This window comes from Hyperolius riggenbachi, chromosome 7 (genome assembly GCF_040937935.1).
Source record: "Hyperolius riggenbachi isolate aHypRig1 chromosome 7, aHypRig1.pri, whole genome shotgun sequence".
In the NCBI taxonomy this organism is placed as follows: Eukaryota; Metazoa; Chordata; class Amphibia; order Anura; family Hyperoliidae; genus Hyperolius; species Hyperolius riggenbachi.
The window spans coordinates 289,670,580-289,688,583 of NC_090652.1; the positions used below are offsets into that span (position 1 = coordinate 289,670,580).

The window sequence follows — 18,004 nt, forward strand, 5'->3', positions numbered from 1 at the left end:
AGCAATTATATTGTGTCCACCCTTGGTGGAGGGGTGCTCTACTCCTTACTTTCCGATCTACAGAGAGCGACTTCTTAATCCTGAGTGGGAACAGGTCTACTCTCCCTACTGGCCTTTACAGTGGTTGCCTGGATGGTAATCCTGGTTTGTGAGAACCTTTTTCTCACACTTTAACTTTTCCACGTATTTCAGTACATACTACACTATATTGGGCTCTCGATGTTCTCTGTACATAGGCATCAATGGCATCATCAGGGTGAGGGGAGGACTGATGAGCAACAGAACGACTTCCAGCAAGTGGGGGAGCAGTGAGAACAATGGCGTTGTGCGGTGCTGGATCTTTTGGGATTGTTGTGCGGCTGCTGTACCCCCACTGGTCTGACCGCCCAATTCTCAGCAGTCGTTATTGTCCGCCACGGCCGAGTTTAGACCAGCGTGGGTATGGGACTTTAGAGGCAGAGGATAAGTAGGATAGCCAGGCAATTACATTTTTTTTTTAAAGGAAATAAATATGTCAGCCTCCATATCCCTCCCACTTCAGTTGTCCATCTCAGCTTGCCAGCTAAATCAGTCCCACTTTTCTGTATATGCAACTTCTGTTTACATGAGGAAAGGATGGGATGGTAATTTCTTAGCCTTGTCCCAGTAGCATGATAGAGAGAGTGCATGTCCTGCCCAGGGCACCAAAGTGGTTAAAACATGGAGCACCTAGTCCAACTATCTTGTCCCGCCCCCACTCGCCTCTTTTCATTAGTAGCCCCTCCTCCATGTGCAGTGTTCTACCGGTACCACCATTTTCAATATACACCATCTCCCCCCCTCCATGTAAAGCAATCATGTGCTGTGCCCCCCCCCCCCCCCCCACTTGTGCTGCCGATTGAATTTCATGTGCAGCGCCTCTTTTTCACCAGTTCCTCCTTCCATATGCAGCCCTGCCCTCCTATTTCATTTGTACCCCCCTTTCTGATGCAGCAGCCTCCCTTTTGCTCTGCTCGATAATCCATACCTGGTGCTAGTGCTCCTTCTCCATATCCCAGATGGGCAATGATATACGGCTCATTGAGGGTGATCCAGAACTTCACTCGGTCCCCCAGTCTCTGGAAGAGCAGCTCGGAGTAGTCCTTAAATCTCTCAATGATGGTTTCATTCAGCCAACCGCCCACATCCTCCAAAGCTTGAGGCAGATCCCAGTGGTATATTGTCACCTGGAGAAAAGACAATCTATTATAGGTAGTTCCAGGTTAATGAACAAGATAGGTACTGTAGGTTTGTTCTTAACCTGAATCCGTTCTTAAGTCAAAACACTGTGTCATTTCTTTCCCCTGTACCTCCTCTGTGCCACCAGTGTCCCCCTCTGTGCCACCTCTGCCGCTCACTGTGTGACCTCTGCCCCCCTGTTCCCTCAGCATCCCCCTCTGTGTCACCTCTGCTGCCCACTGTGTGACCTCTGCCCCTCTGTTCCCTTAGAATCCCCCTCTGTGTCACCTCTGCTGCCCACTGTGTGACCTCTGCCCCCCTGTTCCCTCAGCATCCCCCTCTGTGTCACCTCTGCCGCTCACTGTGTTACCTCTGTCCCCATTCCCTCAGCATCCCCCTCTGTGTCACCTCTGCTGCCCACTGTGTGACCACTGTGTCCCTCTGTACTACCTCGGTCCCCCTTTGTGCCTCCTTATGTCCTGGCGATGATTGTAATGTGCTAATTGCGCTTACGCAGTTCGTCCACACTCATTACAAATGGAAGCACGAACACAAACTTCCAGAGGGTACTGGTACGTACTGGATCACAGGTTAGCTTTAAAATGTATAAACTGTGTATTCAGAACTGGAACTCGCTATGTAATAAAGCGTACTGCAGCAAAATCTCATTTTACTGGGTTAGAAAAAAAATATCTGTTTTTTCAAAAACTATAAGGTCTTTTTGAAAAAAAAATGGACTTGTTCTCACAGAATCAAATCACACAATGATGGGGCTGTTCACATTGATGGAGTTCATATCAAGGACTCCCTGTATTTACAATTTATCAATGAATAAGGGCACTTGAGGATCTAGCTTGGAGTGCAGCTTGACACAAATAAAACTTAAATACATTAATCAGTTCCATCATTCTATCTATTCTACCATATTTGTGTCCCCTGTTCCAATGGATTTCATACCATGAAATCGGTAGGCTGCTTTTCGCAAAGACTGTAACCAATTACATACCTCCCAACTATTTGAGATGAGAAAGAGGGACACTTAAGCCACGCCCCTGCCATACCCCTGATCACGCCCCTGTCACACCCCTAGTCACACATAAAGATTTCATAAGAAAAATATGTTGTTTTATAATTCAGGTCACACTGGTCCTTTCTATCCTGGTTCATTATCCTTCATATTAACACTTTAAAATTAGTAATATATCAATTCAAAGGATGGGAATAAAGTTTAGTCAAACACATTTTTTAGTAGATATATATATATATATATATATATATATATATTTACATAGAAAGAGGGACAAAGTCCTGAAAGAGGGACAAATGAGGAGGAAAGAGGGACAGTTGGGAGCTATGCAATTACACTGACCTGTCAGTTCAGCCCGTGTGCTGCTCAGTGGCGTAGCTAAGGAGCTGTGGGCCCTGATGCAAGTTTTACAATGGGGCCCCCCAAGCACTCTATACATAACATTCTGATATGGCGCACCAAAACCTGCCAATGGCAACTGCAGTGTCAGAAGTGCAAGAAGGGGATGGGGAACAGTTTGTTAATAATTACCACTATTCAAAATATCTTTATAAGTGATTGTTATGAGCACAGGACCAATAGAGAGCTAATACTGTAGTTGAGGGAGGGCCCTTCAGGACCCCTCTGGCCTAAGGGCCCTGATGCGGTCGCAACCTCTGAAACCCCTATTGCTACGCCTCTGGTGCTGCTGTATTATGTCTCCCCTTCCCTGGGAGTTATAGAGTACCCAACAAGCTCATGATGAACCAGAACTCCTAGGAGTGTCCTTCCCTGGGAGCTTCCTCAGGCCAAATAGCAGTGCCTAATAATGCTTGAAGCCACAAATAAGGTGCCTTATTTGTGGCTACAAGCACTATTAGGCACTGCTATTTGGCCTGAGGAAGTGGGTATGCACCCATGAAACGCGTTGCCAGTGCACTAAAATTCTATTAATACGTGAATTTGTCATCATTAAGGTGAGCCACCTTTCTTTTTTTCATTTTATTTGTTTTTAAAGCATTTTATCTTCTCTGGGAGCCTCTTTCCCCTTTATCCTGTGCTTTCACCCTCCGGAGGGGGATCATCCCTCTTTGACCAATTTAGGTCATTTGAGGTTTGCTTTTTACCAAGAGTGCGACCATCACCAGCTCTGTCTGGTCACCCGAGTGGAGTCGGGGTTATACATCTCCACCTGCTTCTAGTGGTCGGTTGCCCTTCTGCAACCCACCTTTGTGAGTATAATCCATCCGCATATTTTACATGCTTCTGGTACTGTGACATACTGCACCATTTAGGCTCCTGTTGTCTCTGTGTTTTCATTTTGCAGGGTGCAATTTTTATTATCCCTACTTTTTTCCCTGGGAGCTGGGTTGGTTTACACTGAAATGTATGCGCTTTAACGCATGCATTTTCATGCGCTTTATGAAACAACAGGGTTTTAGGTGCTAGAGATGCACATAAAGTAGCTAAAGAATAAATAAAAGCTAAAAACTAATATATGAACAAGAGAGGCAGATAACTCTCCAGAAGCACTCAAACCAGTATAACTGGAAATAGATTTCATGTAAGCCCCAAGCAGGACAACGCGTTTCGTGGGAACACAGAATAGAGACACCGAGAGCCCAATATGGTGTAGTATGTACTGGTATGTGGATATGACAAGTAAGTATCTATTTATACTCATAAACATGGGTTACCGACAAGTTAACCACTATATCAGCAGGTGAGGAGATTAGAACTGTCCCCACTCAGGATTAAGAAGTCGCTCTCTGTAGATAGGAAATAAGGGGCAGCACCCCTCCACCAATGGTGGACTCAGGAACTGTATAAGCAGACAGAGGAGCCAGGAGGATAAAATATTCTAAAACGTTTAAAATGAGAGGAGGCAGAGGTGGACTTACCTCCTCCAAGCAGACACATACGAGTGTTGTGTATATTCAAAACAACAAAAATGTATTTATATACTCCAGAAAGTGCAAGTGCAACGCGTTTCACGGGCATCTCCCGCTTCATCAGGTAATAGAAACGTTTTATGCTCCGTTTCTATTGCCTGATGAAGCGGGAGATGCCCGTGAAATGCGTTGCACTTGCACTTTCTGGAGTATATAAATAATTTTGTGTTGTTGTGAATATAAACAACACTCATGTGTGTCTGCTTGAAGGAGGTAAGTCCACCTCTGCCTCTTCTCATTTTAAATGTTTTAGAATATTTTAACCTTTTGGTGTCTATGTCTGCTTATACAACACGTTTTGTGGGTACTTGCACTTTTCCTCAGATCAATTCAAAAATCAACAAGTGCTTATGTTGTAGACTGTGTCTATGTTCAGCTGAAACGCATAAATGTAAACTGCTACAATTGCACCACCAAGTCTACAATCATCTACCAGAGTCTACGAATAAAAGTACATGTCCATGGAGAGGGCACACCTTATGGTTTCTGTTACCTGGGGTTTGATTCCTGCAGCCAGCAGAGCATCAATAAGACGACTGTAATAATCCAGCCCTGGTTCATTGACGAATTTCGTTGTACCGTCGGGGAGGATCCTGGGCCAGGAGATGGAGAAACGGTAGTGGGAGACCTTCAGATGCTTCAGCATTCCTATATCTTCATCAATCTTGTTGTAACTGTTACACGCCACATCTCCATTCCCGTCATCCTCAATTCTACCTTCCGTGTGTGAGAACTGATCCCAGATGCTAAGTCCTTTCCCATCGGCCCTCCACGCACCCTCAATCTAGAGATCAGAGACGAGACAGATTTAATTAAGAGAAACACGTTCTTATGTAGACTTGGACCCATACATGATAAGTCAGTGGTCCTCAAACTAAGGCCCGCGGGCCGAATGCGGCCCCCTGAGGCTTTTTTACCGGCCCCACACACACAAAATGTATTACTTATAGATGCGGTCAGCTACATCTTTAAATATTGATGGTCCGCATATAGAATAGCAGTGCCGGCACCACCCATCCACATGGAAGCCAGAAAGCAGTAATTTGCTGGTTTTCAATCAAACTCCACATCAGGTGACACTGCTGTCCAATTGGACTGCAAGTTGTCACCTGGGTATGCTTCACTGACTGGCCCGCATACACTTTTACATCATTTTATGTATACTCCGGCCCCCCAGCAGTCTGACGTATGTTGACCTGGCCCTCAACCCAAAACGTTTAGGGACCCCTGCTATAAGTTATTCACAAACTATTCAGGTAGACTTATTGCAACAACAACAACAAAATACAGTTCACACAATTAAAGTGACATTGAAACGGGAAAAAACTTATGATATGATGAATTGTATGTGTAGTACAGATAATTAACAGAACATTATTAGCAAAGAAAAGAGTCTCATATTTCTATTTTCAGTTAAATAGCTTTTTTAAAATAACATTGCATCATTCTGTCATATATGCAGTCTACAAACCACACTCTATTTTAAACTATGAAACAGAGCAGAGCTAATGACCCTTTGAACTTTTCTGCAGTAAAACCTTATCTCAAGCTGTCTCTCATTGTTTCTTTGATGTATAGGTGCTGCAGAAAACAGCAGATAAGCTCTTTTGCATAGATGACGACTGAAGTTTCATAACTCTTCCTGTACTGAAAAACAATAGGAGACCCTTTTCTTTGCTACTAATGTTCTATTTCTTAGCTGTACTACACTTACAATTCATTATCTCATAAGTTTATTTTCACTTCAGTGTCACTGTAACAAGGTGAGTATTAGGCTAGGTTCACACAATACACCAGTTTAAAGTGGATCCAAGATAAACTTTTACTCATTGCATAATTGTGTTCCTTTCATATAGTTTATAGGGCATTCCTCAAGCCAAATACTTTTTTTGTTTTGTTTTAATACTCCAATTCCCTATAAACTAAGCAAGCCTCGCCCACAGCTTTTCACAGAGCCTTGGCATTTTCAGACAGTAGCAAGGGCTTATGGGAGCTCAGTCTGGGCAGGAGGAGGGGGAGGTGTTACTAGCCAGAGATTTCAGAGGCAGAGGGGAGGAGGAAAGGGGACTGCATTTACACACAGGCAAGCTGATAGCATCTCCAGCCCTCAGCCTGTGACAATGTGACAAACAGAACATGGCTGCCCTCATTGTATCACAGGAATAAATAATCATAAACTGTTGAAGCTGTTTGCAGCTAGATTTGCTGTGTAAACTATCTAAACTTTAGATAACATATATAGACAAGGTACTTGTTATAGTTAGTTTTTCATCTCGGATCTGCTTTAAGGACGGTTTTCCACCACGGACAAATTGACAAATGTCCATGGATCCTATGTTAAAAGTGAGCGCGAAGTGAAAAAACACTTACGATATAATGGACTGTATGTGTAGTACGGATAATGAATAGAACATGAGTAGCAAAGTAAAAGAGTCTCCTATTTTTATTTTCTGTTATATAGCTTTATTTATAACATTACATCAGACTGTCATATTTGCATTTTAGAATTCACACACTGTATTTTAAGCTGTAAAACAAAACAGAGCTAATGACCCTTGAAACATTCCTGCAGTTAAACCTCAAGATGTCTCTCACTGTTACAAATAAAAAAAAAAAAATCTTTAAACGTTTTTCTGCATATAATTTTTTAAGGAGAAGATGATATACATTTCAAATGTTTACAGGGAAACTTACCGGTAATGTAATTCTAAAGCTGGCCACTAACGGTCCAATTTCTAGCGAAAAATCGTTCGAGCGATCAGAAATTCTGATCGGATTGGTTGTAAATAATCTCCATTGGTGTACACAATCGATTATGAACGAGTGAAAAAAATGTCGCCCGAATGAATTTTCGTCGAACGAAAATTTGGATTTTCTTGGTGGTCGTGATAGATAGGAAGCAATGATTGGTTAGTTGATGGTGTAGTGAACAATTTTTCGTCCGATTAGAATTTCTGATCGCTCGAACGATTTTTTGCTAGAAATTGGACCGTTAGTGGCCACCTTTACTTTAAACATTAATTGTAAGGGAAGTAATCATTTCCTGGTGAATCCATTTGTCTTCCAGCAATTTGAAAAGAAGAAATAGGTTTGAAGCTGTCTGGAAATCACATAACGATTGCCTTTGACTGGGAGCGCGCTTGGCTGTGCAGAAAACCAGGAGTTTTCTGCATTGTGGGTCTCTGCAGTTTTCTGTGTGTTTTTGCGCATTTGTTTTTTTTTTCCCTCTTTTTCAATGGAGAAATATACAGTATCATATTTTATGAAAAGGACATCAAAAACATATGTGAAAATGCTGTAATCGCACATTGTCTAAATCTCCACTGAAATGCATTATGTGCGTTTCATATGCGTTTCACAGAAAAATGCAGCAAGTTGTGCATTTAAAAAACCACACATAGGAAAAAAGCTGAGATATGCGTTTTTCTATGTAGCCCATAGACTTGCATAAAGTGCGTTAACACTTACGTTTTACCCAACGCTGGTGATTCCGCTCAGTTTCCTCCTAGCTTCAGTGATAAACCAGGAAGTGGTTATGACAAATTCTAAAGATGCATTTAAAGGTGGATGCAATGCTTTTCTTGCATTGAAGGACATCCACGGCTATAATAAGTAGGTCCGGTAATTCCCGGGGAGAGATCAAATTACAACTTGTGATTAGACAAAGATGAGGGGGAATTAGACAGGATAAACTCTCTAAATACATACAGGTGTAAGACACGAGGCAGTTGCGGCGAACAGCACCGCCGCCGCAGTTGCCTCCATGCGGCCGTCCGTCCGGCGTCTGGGACGCCGGGGACGGGGCATTCATCTGTGCAGGGGTGCGCGCACAGACGGGATCTTTATGTGGGAAGCAAGCCCGTCAGCTGACCTGCTGGTCGGCTGACGTCAGAGGAGTCCCACGGCGCCCAAGATTGACTGATGGAGGGGGGCGTGCCAGTGAGGTCTCCTCTGCTTCTTAAAGGAAACCAGAGACGCCGGAATCGCCAAAAGAAAAAAAGATTTTATACATACCTGGGGCTTCTTCCAGCCCCATAAGCCTGCATTGCTCCCACACTGCCATCCTCCGTTTCCTGGATCGCCGGTACCGGGTCCCGTCACTACCGGTTGACGCGACCAAATGTCCGCATGAGCAGGGGCTCCCTCCATACCCTTACGCGTGCAGCTGCTCAGTATGCAGCTGCACGCGTACGGGTATGCCGGGAGCCCCTGTGATGCGGACAATTGTCTGCGTGCTGCCGCTGACTGGCCGACTGGCCGAAACTATGGGACCCGGTACCGCCGGATGCAGGAAGCGGAGGAGGACAGCGTGGGAGCGATCCGTGCGTATGGGGCTGGAGGAAGCCCCAGGTATGTATAAAATCTTCTTTCTGGGGACTCTGGTTCCCTTTAAGCCTCCGGGCTTCATTCACACGCTGTCTGTTGTCGGGAATACTAGCGTGTTAGCTCTCAGACCTTAGACTAGATCCCAGGTGTTGATGCTAAGGATTTCACACCTAGTCTAGGATATTGCTACTTTGTTACTGTTTATTTGTTAGACTAGTTCCGAGGTGTTGATGCCAAGGACTTCACACCTAGACTAGGATATTGCTTATTATATTGATCTCCTGTGTATGACTCTTAGCTATTACTCTGACTCTGATCCTGTTTTATGATTCTGTACTTTTGCCTATCTGCCTCCTAGTTGCTGAACCTCTGCCTGATTACCGATTACACTCTTGTCTCACGATTCTGTATCGATACGTACCTTCCTGTTGCTGAACCTCTGCCTGATTACCGTTTACTCTTCTGCCTCACGATTCTTACCTATCTGTTGCCGTACCTTGCCTGCCTGACCATTCTACTCACCGGTGGGCCCTCACCACTGGTGAGGTGTGAGCTCCACCAGCTCCTCTGGTGAAGCGGATCTGCTAGGTTGCAGTACAGCCTTAATCGCCTACTCCTTAGGTGATCTGTTATTGCATTATTATTATTTCTCCTAGGCTGCAGTACAGTCTGAGTCACCCGCTCCTCGGGTGTTCACTTGGCTGCAGTACATTCTGAATCACCCGCTCCTCGGGAGATTCAGCCTTTTCAGTATTGTTTCTCCAGCTTGCTGGAGCTTGTACCTTAGTGCACGGTCAGTGTACTGATATACCTCACCAGCCCCTCTGGTGAGGTCTCATTAAACTATTAAAGTTATGGTTGCACCAAATCACTATACACTCAGCTCCTTGTCTGCAATACTGGTATTATTGGTGATTCTGCAGATCACACATAATCAGGTATAGCGTCTGCATTATTGGTGATTCTGCAGATCACCACATAATCAGACACCTGAGCTACGACACAAGACCGTTACAACAGGGTGCATTTCTCTATGTTTTCCTTCTATCCTATGCAAGGGTTCAGGTCCACTTTAAAGGTTAAAGGGGCACTATGGAAAAAAATTTAAAATATGTGCAAACACATACAAATAAGAAGTACGTTTTTTTCTAGAGTAAAATGAGCCATAAATTACTTTTCTCCTATGTTGCTGTCACTTACAGTAGGTAGAAATCTTACAGAAGCAACAGGTTTTGGACTACTCCATCTGTTCATGGGGGGATTCTCAGGGATTCATTTATTTTCAAAAGCACTTAGTGAATGGCAGTTGCTCTGTCCAACTGCCAAAAAACTGTGTAGCGAGCAGGGAAGCTCGCCAGCATCATTGTTTAAATCCTTTTTAGGGAATATCTTTATAAAAAATAAAAGCCTTGCTGAGAATCCCGTATGAAGAGATGGACTAGTCCAAAACCTGTCGCTTCTGTCAGATTTCTACTACCCACTTTAAGTGACAGCAACATAGGAGAAAAGTAAAAAGGTGGGGGGAAAGGCTGCGCGTCCCTAAACACATGCTGCAATTAAATGGTTAATCGCACAGGCATACACCGCCTCTGCTAGACTGAAAAATGCATGCCCTGCATCCAAGACAAGTGCTAACATTTATTAAACTAGGAGGAACTTTAGCTTCCAATATGGTTTGCATGCAAAGTATATTATACTAGACACTTGCGCCACGGTGAGGCAAACCTCCGGGCAAGTGACCTAACCTAAATTTAAAACCTTGGGAGCAGCTAAGCAAAAAAATGTGTAACTTACATTTGGATGAACAGCGAGGAGAACGCCAGCGCATACCACTAAGGCTGCATCTGAAATGACCACCAGCTCAGTGTGCAGCACCTAAATAGATTTTCTGCACACTTTGCATTAAATTCAGATGCAAATCATATGCAAATCTGCTACTACTAATTATGCAAACAGGAAACTCAGGAGGAGGGGCTGGGAGCAGCTAACCTGACAGTTACATAGTTACAAAGTTAAGAAAAGGTGGGGGGAAAGGCTGCGCACCCCTAAACACATGCTGCAACACATGCTGTTCAACCCAATGTAAGTTACACATTTTTTTTGCTTAGCTGCTCCCAAGGTTTTAAATTTAGGTTAGGTCGCTTGCCCGGAGGTTTGCCTCACCGTGGCGCAAGTGTCCAGTATAATATACTTTGCATGCAAACCATATTGGAAGCTAAAGTTCCTCCTAGTTTAATAAATGTTAGCACTTGTCTTGGATGCAGGGCATGCATTTTTTAGTCTAGCAGAGGCGGTGTATGCCTGTGCGATTAACCATTCAATTGCAGCATGTGTTTAGGGACGCGCAGCCTTTCCCCCAACCTTTTCTTAACTGTGTAACTATGTAACTGTCAGGTTAGCTGCTCCCAGCCCCTCCTCCTGAGTTTCCTGCTTGCATAATAAGTAGTAGCAGATTTGCATATGATTTGCATCTGAATTGAATGCAAAGTGTGCAGAAAATCTATTTAGGTGCTGCACACTGAGCTGGTGGTCATTTCAGATGCAGCCTTAGTTGTATGTGCTGGCGTTCTCCTCGCTGTTAAACCATAGGAGAAAAGTAATTTATGGCTTATTTTACTCTGGAAAAAAACGTACTTCTTTTTTGTCTGTTTGCACATATTTTAAATGTTACAATTTTTCCCCATAGTGCCCCTTAAAATTCATCCAAGCAAAGTTTTTTTTGCCTTCTCCTGGATTAACTGGGATATGTGAGGATGCAGGAGAGAAAGGTACCTAGTGTTAACGTCCTTATTTATTTTAATTATTCTGGTTGGACTTGATGGACCGATGTCTTTTTTTTTCTACCAAACTATGTAACCACACCCACCATACCTGGAAAGCAGAGGAAGCCACACCCCAGGCAAAGTCATCGTCAAATTCATTAAACAGGAAGTCGTGTTCCCTGCTTGGCAGGATACCATTGGTACGTATGACCTCGGCGTAGTACATGGCGGTTCGTTTTGCTGTCCTTGGGCGATTGGGGTTATTGAAATCTATGTGATGGAGGCCAAACCGCAGTTGATACCCTTGTGTCCATTCAAAGGTGTCCATCAGAGCCCAAGCAATGTAGCCTCTCAGATTCACACCATCCAAGCTGTAAGCTTCACAAGAGAAGACAAAAGACATGAAACAGTCGTCTGCTGGGAAAACATCATGTGTAATACATAAGCTAATATCTACCTAGATTTTACACATTCATACTTGCTAACCATGTTTTTGCTGTAACACTACATATATGAGCCTGTAAAGTGTTACAAATGAACGTTTCCTTATTCTTTTGAAACTCTACCTGCTACTCCCGACTTGGACGTTTTGTAAGCAGAAAAGAGTCTTACTTTTGATGTTGTAGAAAACAAGTGTCTCATATTGGAGAAACAACGGCCCTATTCAATTAACTTTTCTCCTGAGTTTTCTCACAGGAGATCTTTTCACACCTCTTGGGCTATATGCAACTCACATTTGGCCTCAATTCACTAAGATCATGCTGGAGATAATACGGCAAGAGAAAACTTACCACCACACAGGGGCCCAAATGCAATTCCCTTTTTCTCCTCAGTTTTTTACTAGGTGATATTTTTAAATTTGTCAATAAAGTGTCTTTGAAACTATCCGCAAACAAGAGAATATTCAAAATAATTTTAATAGTAATTTTCACCTACTTTTTGGTACTTTTTCAATTGCAAAGTGCTGAAAAATGACTTTTAATAGAAAATGAAAAATGATCTCCTAGGAGAAAACACAGGTGAAAAAGTGAATTGCATATGGGCCAGTGAGCGTTATCTTATCTCTTCATTCTTTAAGTTACCTCCTCTGTAGTTAATTTACCTCCTCTGTAGTTAATTTACCTCCTCTGTAGTTAATTTACCTCCTCTGTAGTTATTTTCACACGCAGTTAATAAACAGCCTGGCTCATATGCAATTAACTTTTTCTCCTGAGTTTTCTCCTAGGAGATAATTTTTTATCTTCATTTTAAAGTAACTTTTCAGCATTTTGCAATTGAAAAAGTACCGAAAAGTCGGAGAAAGAATACTATAAAAATTATTTTGAGCATTTTCTTGCGTCCTGGGGGTTTACAATGCATTTTATAGACAATTTTGAAACTATCACCTAGGAGAAAACTCAGGAGAAAAGCGAATTGCATATGGCCCCATTTTTAACTATGGAGTTATTTTAAGGATTGGAGAGTTAACTTAAAGACAGAAGAGGTTTGTCTGAGGTAAATGTTTTCTGAATACTACATGCCTTATCACCATGGTAACAACTCTAGAAACGTTATTAAAGACAGGAGAGAAGCTTAGTGAATTGAGGCCATTTCACTTGAGTTTTCTCCTAGGAGATACTTTTTCATCTTTGATTTAAATTAACTTTTTAGCACTTTGCGATGCAAAAAGTACCAAAAATAATGTGACAAAGTACGGCCAAAATCATTTAGAGTATTTGTTGCTTGTTGATGGTGTAAAAGGCATTTTATTTACATGTTGTGAAAATATCATCTGGGAGAAAACTCAGGTGAAAAAGTGAATTACATATGGGCCCTTGGTCTATATGCAATTATTTTTTTTCTCCTGAGCATTCTCCCAGGTGATATCTTCTAACATGAATATAAAATGCTTTTTAAACCCCCAGCAAGCAAGAAAATACTCACAATAATTCAATAGTACCCTTTACCTACTTTTTGGTACTTTTTCAATTGCAAAATGCTAAAAAATAATTTTAAATACAGATGAAAAATTATCTCCTAGAAGAAAAATTAGGAGAAAAACTTAAAGGAATACTATCGATTCACATATTTTTTTCAACTGACACAGGAATTGTTTGGGAAGTGCTGCTAAGTACTGGTGTATACATTTTAGTAGCAACTTCTTTGTTTACTGTTAGCAAAATACCTTCAAACTTTACTGACGCCAAAACTGATGGCTGACTGAGCCATGAGGAGAGGGGAAATTCCCCTCACACTTGATCCATGTGTAACTCTATGTGTAGCTCTGTGTGTGACAGAGAAGAGAGCTCCCAACAGCTAAAGCTTCTGTGTCCTGTGTTTCTGACTGACGTGTCTGAGGAGAGCAGAGGAAATGTAACTAATTGTCACAGCTTTTCATACTGTTTTTGCTTTCAGAGTTTGATATGTTTGATATTTGCTATCTGTAATCTGATATGCAACTCTGGCTGTGCATTGAAGCAGACACCCCTTCTGCAATTGATTTGTCCCAATATAGCTAAATCCTACCCTCAATAAATTACAGCTTTTGCCTCTGATATTTAACATGAAAAGTAGGAAAATGTTTACACAGCTACTTAGACATTATTTGCACACTGTCATTTTAGAACACTTGGGTATCGATAGTATTCCTTTAATAGGATATGGACCCTTGGACCAAATTCAAACCTGAAGCGAAAATGAACTTATGAGATATGGGCCCATATGTAATTCACTTTTTCACCTGAGTTTTCTCCTAGGAGATCATTTTTCATCTTCAATTGAAAATAACGTTTTAGCACTTTGCAATAGAAAAAGTACCAAAACGTAGGTCAACAATTACTGTAAAAAATATTTTGAGTATTTGTTTGCTTGCTGGTGGCTTAAAAAGGCATTTTATTTTAAGTTGTAAAAATATCACCTTGAAGAAAACTCAGGTGAAAAAGTAAATTGCATATGGTCCAATGAATTGCATGTGAAGTACAGCTGAGAAATAGAACATTAGTAGAAAAGAGTCTCATATTGTTTTCCAGTACAGGAAGTGTTATACAACTTCAATTGTTATCCATGCAAAAGAGCTTCTCTGAGCTATTCCCCCCAACTTGTTTTCTGAAGCACTTAAACAGTAAAGAAACAGTGAGAGACAGCTTGAGATAAGGTTTTACAGCAGAGAAGTTCAAAGGGTCATTATTTCTGCTTTGTTTCGTAGCTTAAAAGACAGGGTGTGATTTTAAAACTGCAAATGTGACAGAATGATGCAATGTTATAAATAAAGCTATATAAATGAAAATAAAAATATGAGACTGCTTTCTTTGCTACTAATGTTCTATTCATTATCCATACTGCACATACAATTCACTATATCATAAGTTTATTTTCGCTTCGGGTTTGCTCTAAGGAGTTTCTTCCGATATATTTTCTTCTTCCTAAAATGCTAAAGTTTGTCACAGAGTCAGATATAGTTTCTACAAACCTTTTAAAGCTTCATCAATGTAGGTCTTGTAATAGAATATTCGAGCAGTATCATCATAATCTGGGTTGCTGTCCTTTGCGAGCCCACTTTCTGTGATGTAGATCGGGGTATCCCCATATTCTTCTTTTATCCAGTTTAGCAGCCTCCTCATCCCCCAGGCAACTGCCCTGCGGTTATCGAAATCTGCCGTAGTAGGCCAGTCATTGTCAAACTCTTGTACAATATCCATGTCGTTCTCGAAGGATGGAGGATTTAGCTTTGTAGTTTTGTGTTGTACTAGTTTGGTGGTGTAGATGTTTATAGAGAAGACATCAGCTGTGCCCTGGATAAAGGCCTTCTCTTCCTGTGTAAATTCCGGAAGTCGGGAAGATGGGAGACCCTGGAGAGCACTCTTGATGGCTATTTGGTTCTTCATGGCTTCGGGGTAATCACCATTTTTGAAGATGGGGTGAGCAAACCACCCTAAGGTAAACTGCATGTATCGATCTGCTGCTTCGATATCTCTTGCCAAAGTGAGGTCTTTTGGTTCCACCCAGTTTGTGTTAAGGCTAACTGAGATCACACCTCCTTGGCTTTCTCTATATCTGTCATCGTACATGTGGTAGACTCTGGCATGAGCCTTCAGCAAGTTGTGTGCCACCCTGTATGGAGCAAAACCAGGGTCATCTTTTACCGCAGGTGGGTACAATCCAACCCCATAAGCAGCAGCTGCGATGGTGTGGGGCTCATGGAAAGTCATCCAGAACTTGACTCTATCTCCAAATGTCTTAAAGCAGAAGTCAGCATAGTTCTCAAAGGCATCAAGAACAACATCCTTCTCCCAGCCGCCCAAGTCTTGAAGGACTTGAGGAAGATCAAAGTGATATAGTGTCACCATGGGAGTTATGTTATCTGCTAGTAGACCATCAATGAGCCTGTTGTAATAGTCTACACCTTTCTGATTTGGTGAACCTTGTCCAGTTGGGAATATTCTAGACCAGGAGATGGAAAAACGATAACTGTTCACGCCAAGGCCTCGGAGCATATACAAGTCGGCATCCAGCTGGTGGTAACTGTCACTTGCTACATCACCACTGTGATTTGCAAATATATTTCCAGGAATATGTGTAAATGTATCCCATATACTGGGCCCTTTGCCATCTTCGTCCCATGCCCCTTCCACCTGATAGGCTGATGTTGAGGCCCCCCATAGGAAACCTTCTGGAACAGTCGCATAATAATACATGTCTCGTTCAAAAGCAATCTGCCCCGAAAACTTGTCCCACACGACTTTTGCCTTTGAAGGGACATCTGAGGGAGGTTGAGGCTCAAGCTTTTTCGAATGTGGCCATCTCGCAATTGAAACTTTTCTGGCAGTCTTAGTGCTTGGGAAGCCATTATTCTCGATGATGGTGGAGAACAAGTAAGCTGACTCTTTAGGTGTTCGTTGTCTGTTGGCATTTTGGAATTCCACGTAATGTAATCCAAACCTTTGGTTGTAACCTTCAGGGCCCTCAAAGCCATCCAACAGGGACCGGACAACATATGCTCCCACAGATACACCATCTGTCTTGACAGCTGCAAGGACATTATGGGAGAATCAGTTCAAACTTGTGACACATAATGGAACATCCATCAGTTTTTTTACTCTAGTTTTCATTTCTATTTTAGTGATCACCTTCATTTCTGGTTTCAGCTGATATGACAAGAAATGAGGGAATCTCTTACCTGGGGAAGGGGGTGGTGGTGGGTGGGGCAACATGGTCATGACATCACACTGTGGGAGGAGTTTCACCACAATATCAGCCATACAGATGTCCCTGATTAGTTCAATCCTTGGGTAAAGTTTCTCTTTAAATTCCATGCAGCATGATGGTTGTTCCACCCACAGAGCCTGCTGCTATCCTATCTCATTCAGCTGGACTGCTTCAGGTCACATGTCACATGATCAAACTTTTACAACAGCATTTTGGCATGTTTGGCACAAAACAAAAACTTTTGGGCTCCCACTTTACTTATTTGTTATACCATGTTGCATTTAGATTTATGCCAGGGATTGGCTTGTGATTTCCCTTTGATGGGGTACTGGGGAAGAGTGGGGTTCACTTGATTCCTTGCTGTGAAGCTTCTTCTTGAAGGCTGCAATGCTTGGAGCAAGGGTATACTAAGCCTGTTTATTCACAAGTTCAATTACGGGCAGGGGCGTAACTATGTATCATGGGGCCCCCCAACAAAACTTTAATGGGGCCACCTGACATTCACACCTCTTGTCTTGCCAACCCACAATGACCCTCACAGCCTGAGGGCCTGTCTTGCATGGGTCATAAAACAAGTGTCAGTCTTCACACCACAAAAAAGTGTGTTCCTTGCGCTCAAACTCTGGACCACCAAACCAGTCAAATCCAAATGTGTCAATTGTCCAAACCAGATGACCACACGATGTGCTGCTCCAAAACAGGGTATACATACAAGGAAATCTAAGAGAAGAAGGAGCGCTCTAAGTGCGTTAACCAGGTAGGACTTTATTTGCGCATAACAAGTGAATACTTACAAGAGGAAGAATTAAAAAGCGCTTATCTGCGGGTAAGCCACCCGCTCTACCCCTCTGCGGCAGGCTGCACGCGCTGTGGCCAGCAACGGCGTGTCCGGTGTTAACAGGAGGCTCGTCTTGCGAGGCGGTGGGCGGGGCTTATTGTCGTGGTGCGTGTAGCGTCATGACGCGTTTCGGCGCTCTGCGCCTTCATCAGATGACGTCACACGCACTGGGAGGCGTACATATATACGCTTAGGTGCCGTAGTTATGGCAACTATTGAAATGGTTAGAGAAAACTTTATTGTTCGTCTCCTCATATGTACATGCAAATAAGCCGGATGGAACATCCGCACATATGCATGTTTTAGAGGTGTACACTGGCTCACAGCGCGTGCGCCTATGCTGATTCACATATTAAGCATACAGTTACCTCATTAAAATAAACTCTTTTTTCATAAAAAACATAATCTCATGTGACAGTCTGATTAGACCTGACTAGCATTATTGGACTTTTTGTCATACTACAATGAAGCTAAAAAGGTGTAGACTCCAATCATAAGGAATACAAATGTGAATAATTGTACCTATACACATAGCATACAATCACACAATAACGAAATAAAAACCAGACTGCATGAAATAGAATACAATAAAACATATAAAAATGTATGAAAAAGTATAAAAATCATCACCAATACGAACATGTAAAAACATATAGGCATGAAAAATGATTATATCTCTCAGGTACCTGAGGCTTATAATAAAATTTTATAAGGCAAATTTATAAAGAAGGCCCATGTT

The 18,004-nt window shown here is 42.3% G+C and overlaps 1 protein-coding gene across 1 annotated transcript in view; it reads right to left on the bottom strand.

Annotated features, from left to right (window-relative positions):
* LOC137525869 (lactase/phlorizin hydrolase-like) overlaps positions 1–18,004 on the bottom strand; it is a 54,759-nt gene that overhangs the window by 24,815 nt on the left and 11,940 nt on the right. The window contains exons 3-6 of the mRNA XM_068247083.1: positions 14,692–16,248; positions 11,353–11,621; positions 4,649–4,939; positions 1,007–1,205 (exon numbers count right to left, since the gene is read on the bottom strand). Coding sequence (XP_068103184.1) covers positions 1,007–1,205; positions 4,649–4,939; positions 11,353–11,621; positions 14,692–16,248 — 2,316 coding nt within the window. The remainder of the gene's footprint in view (positions 1–1,006; positions 1,206–4,648; positions 4,940–11,352; positions 11,622–14,691; positions 16,249–18,004) is intronic.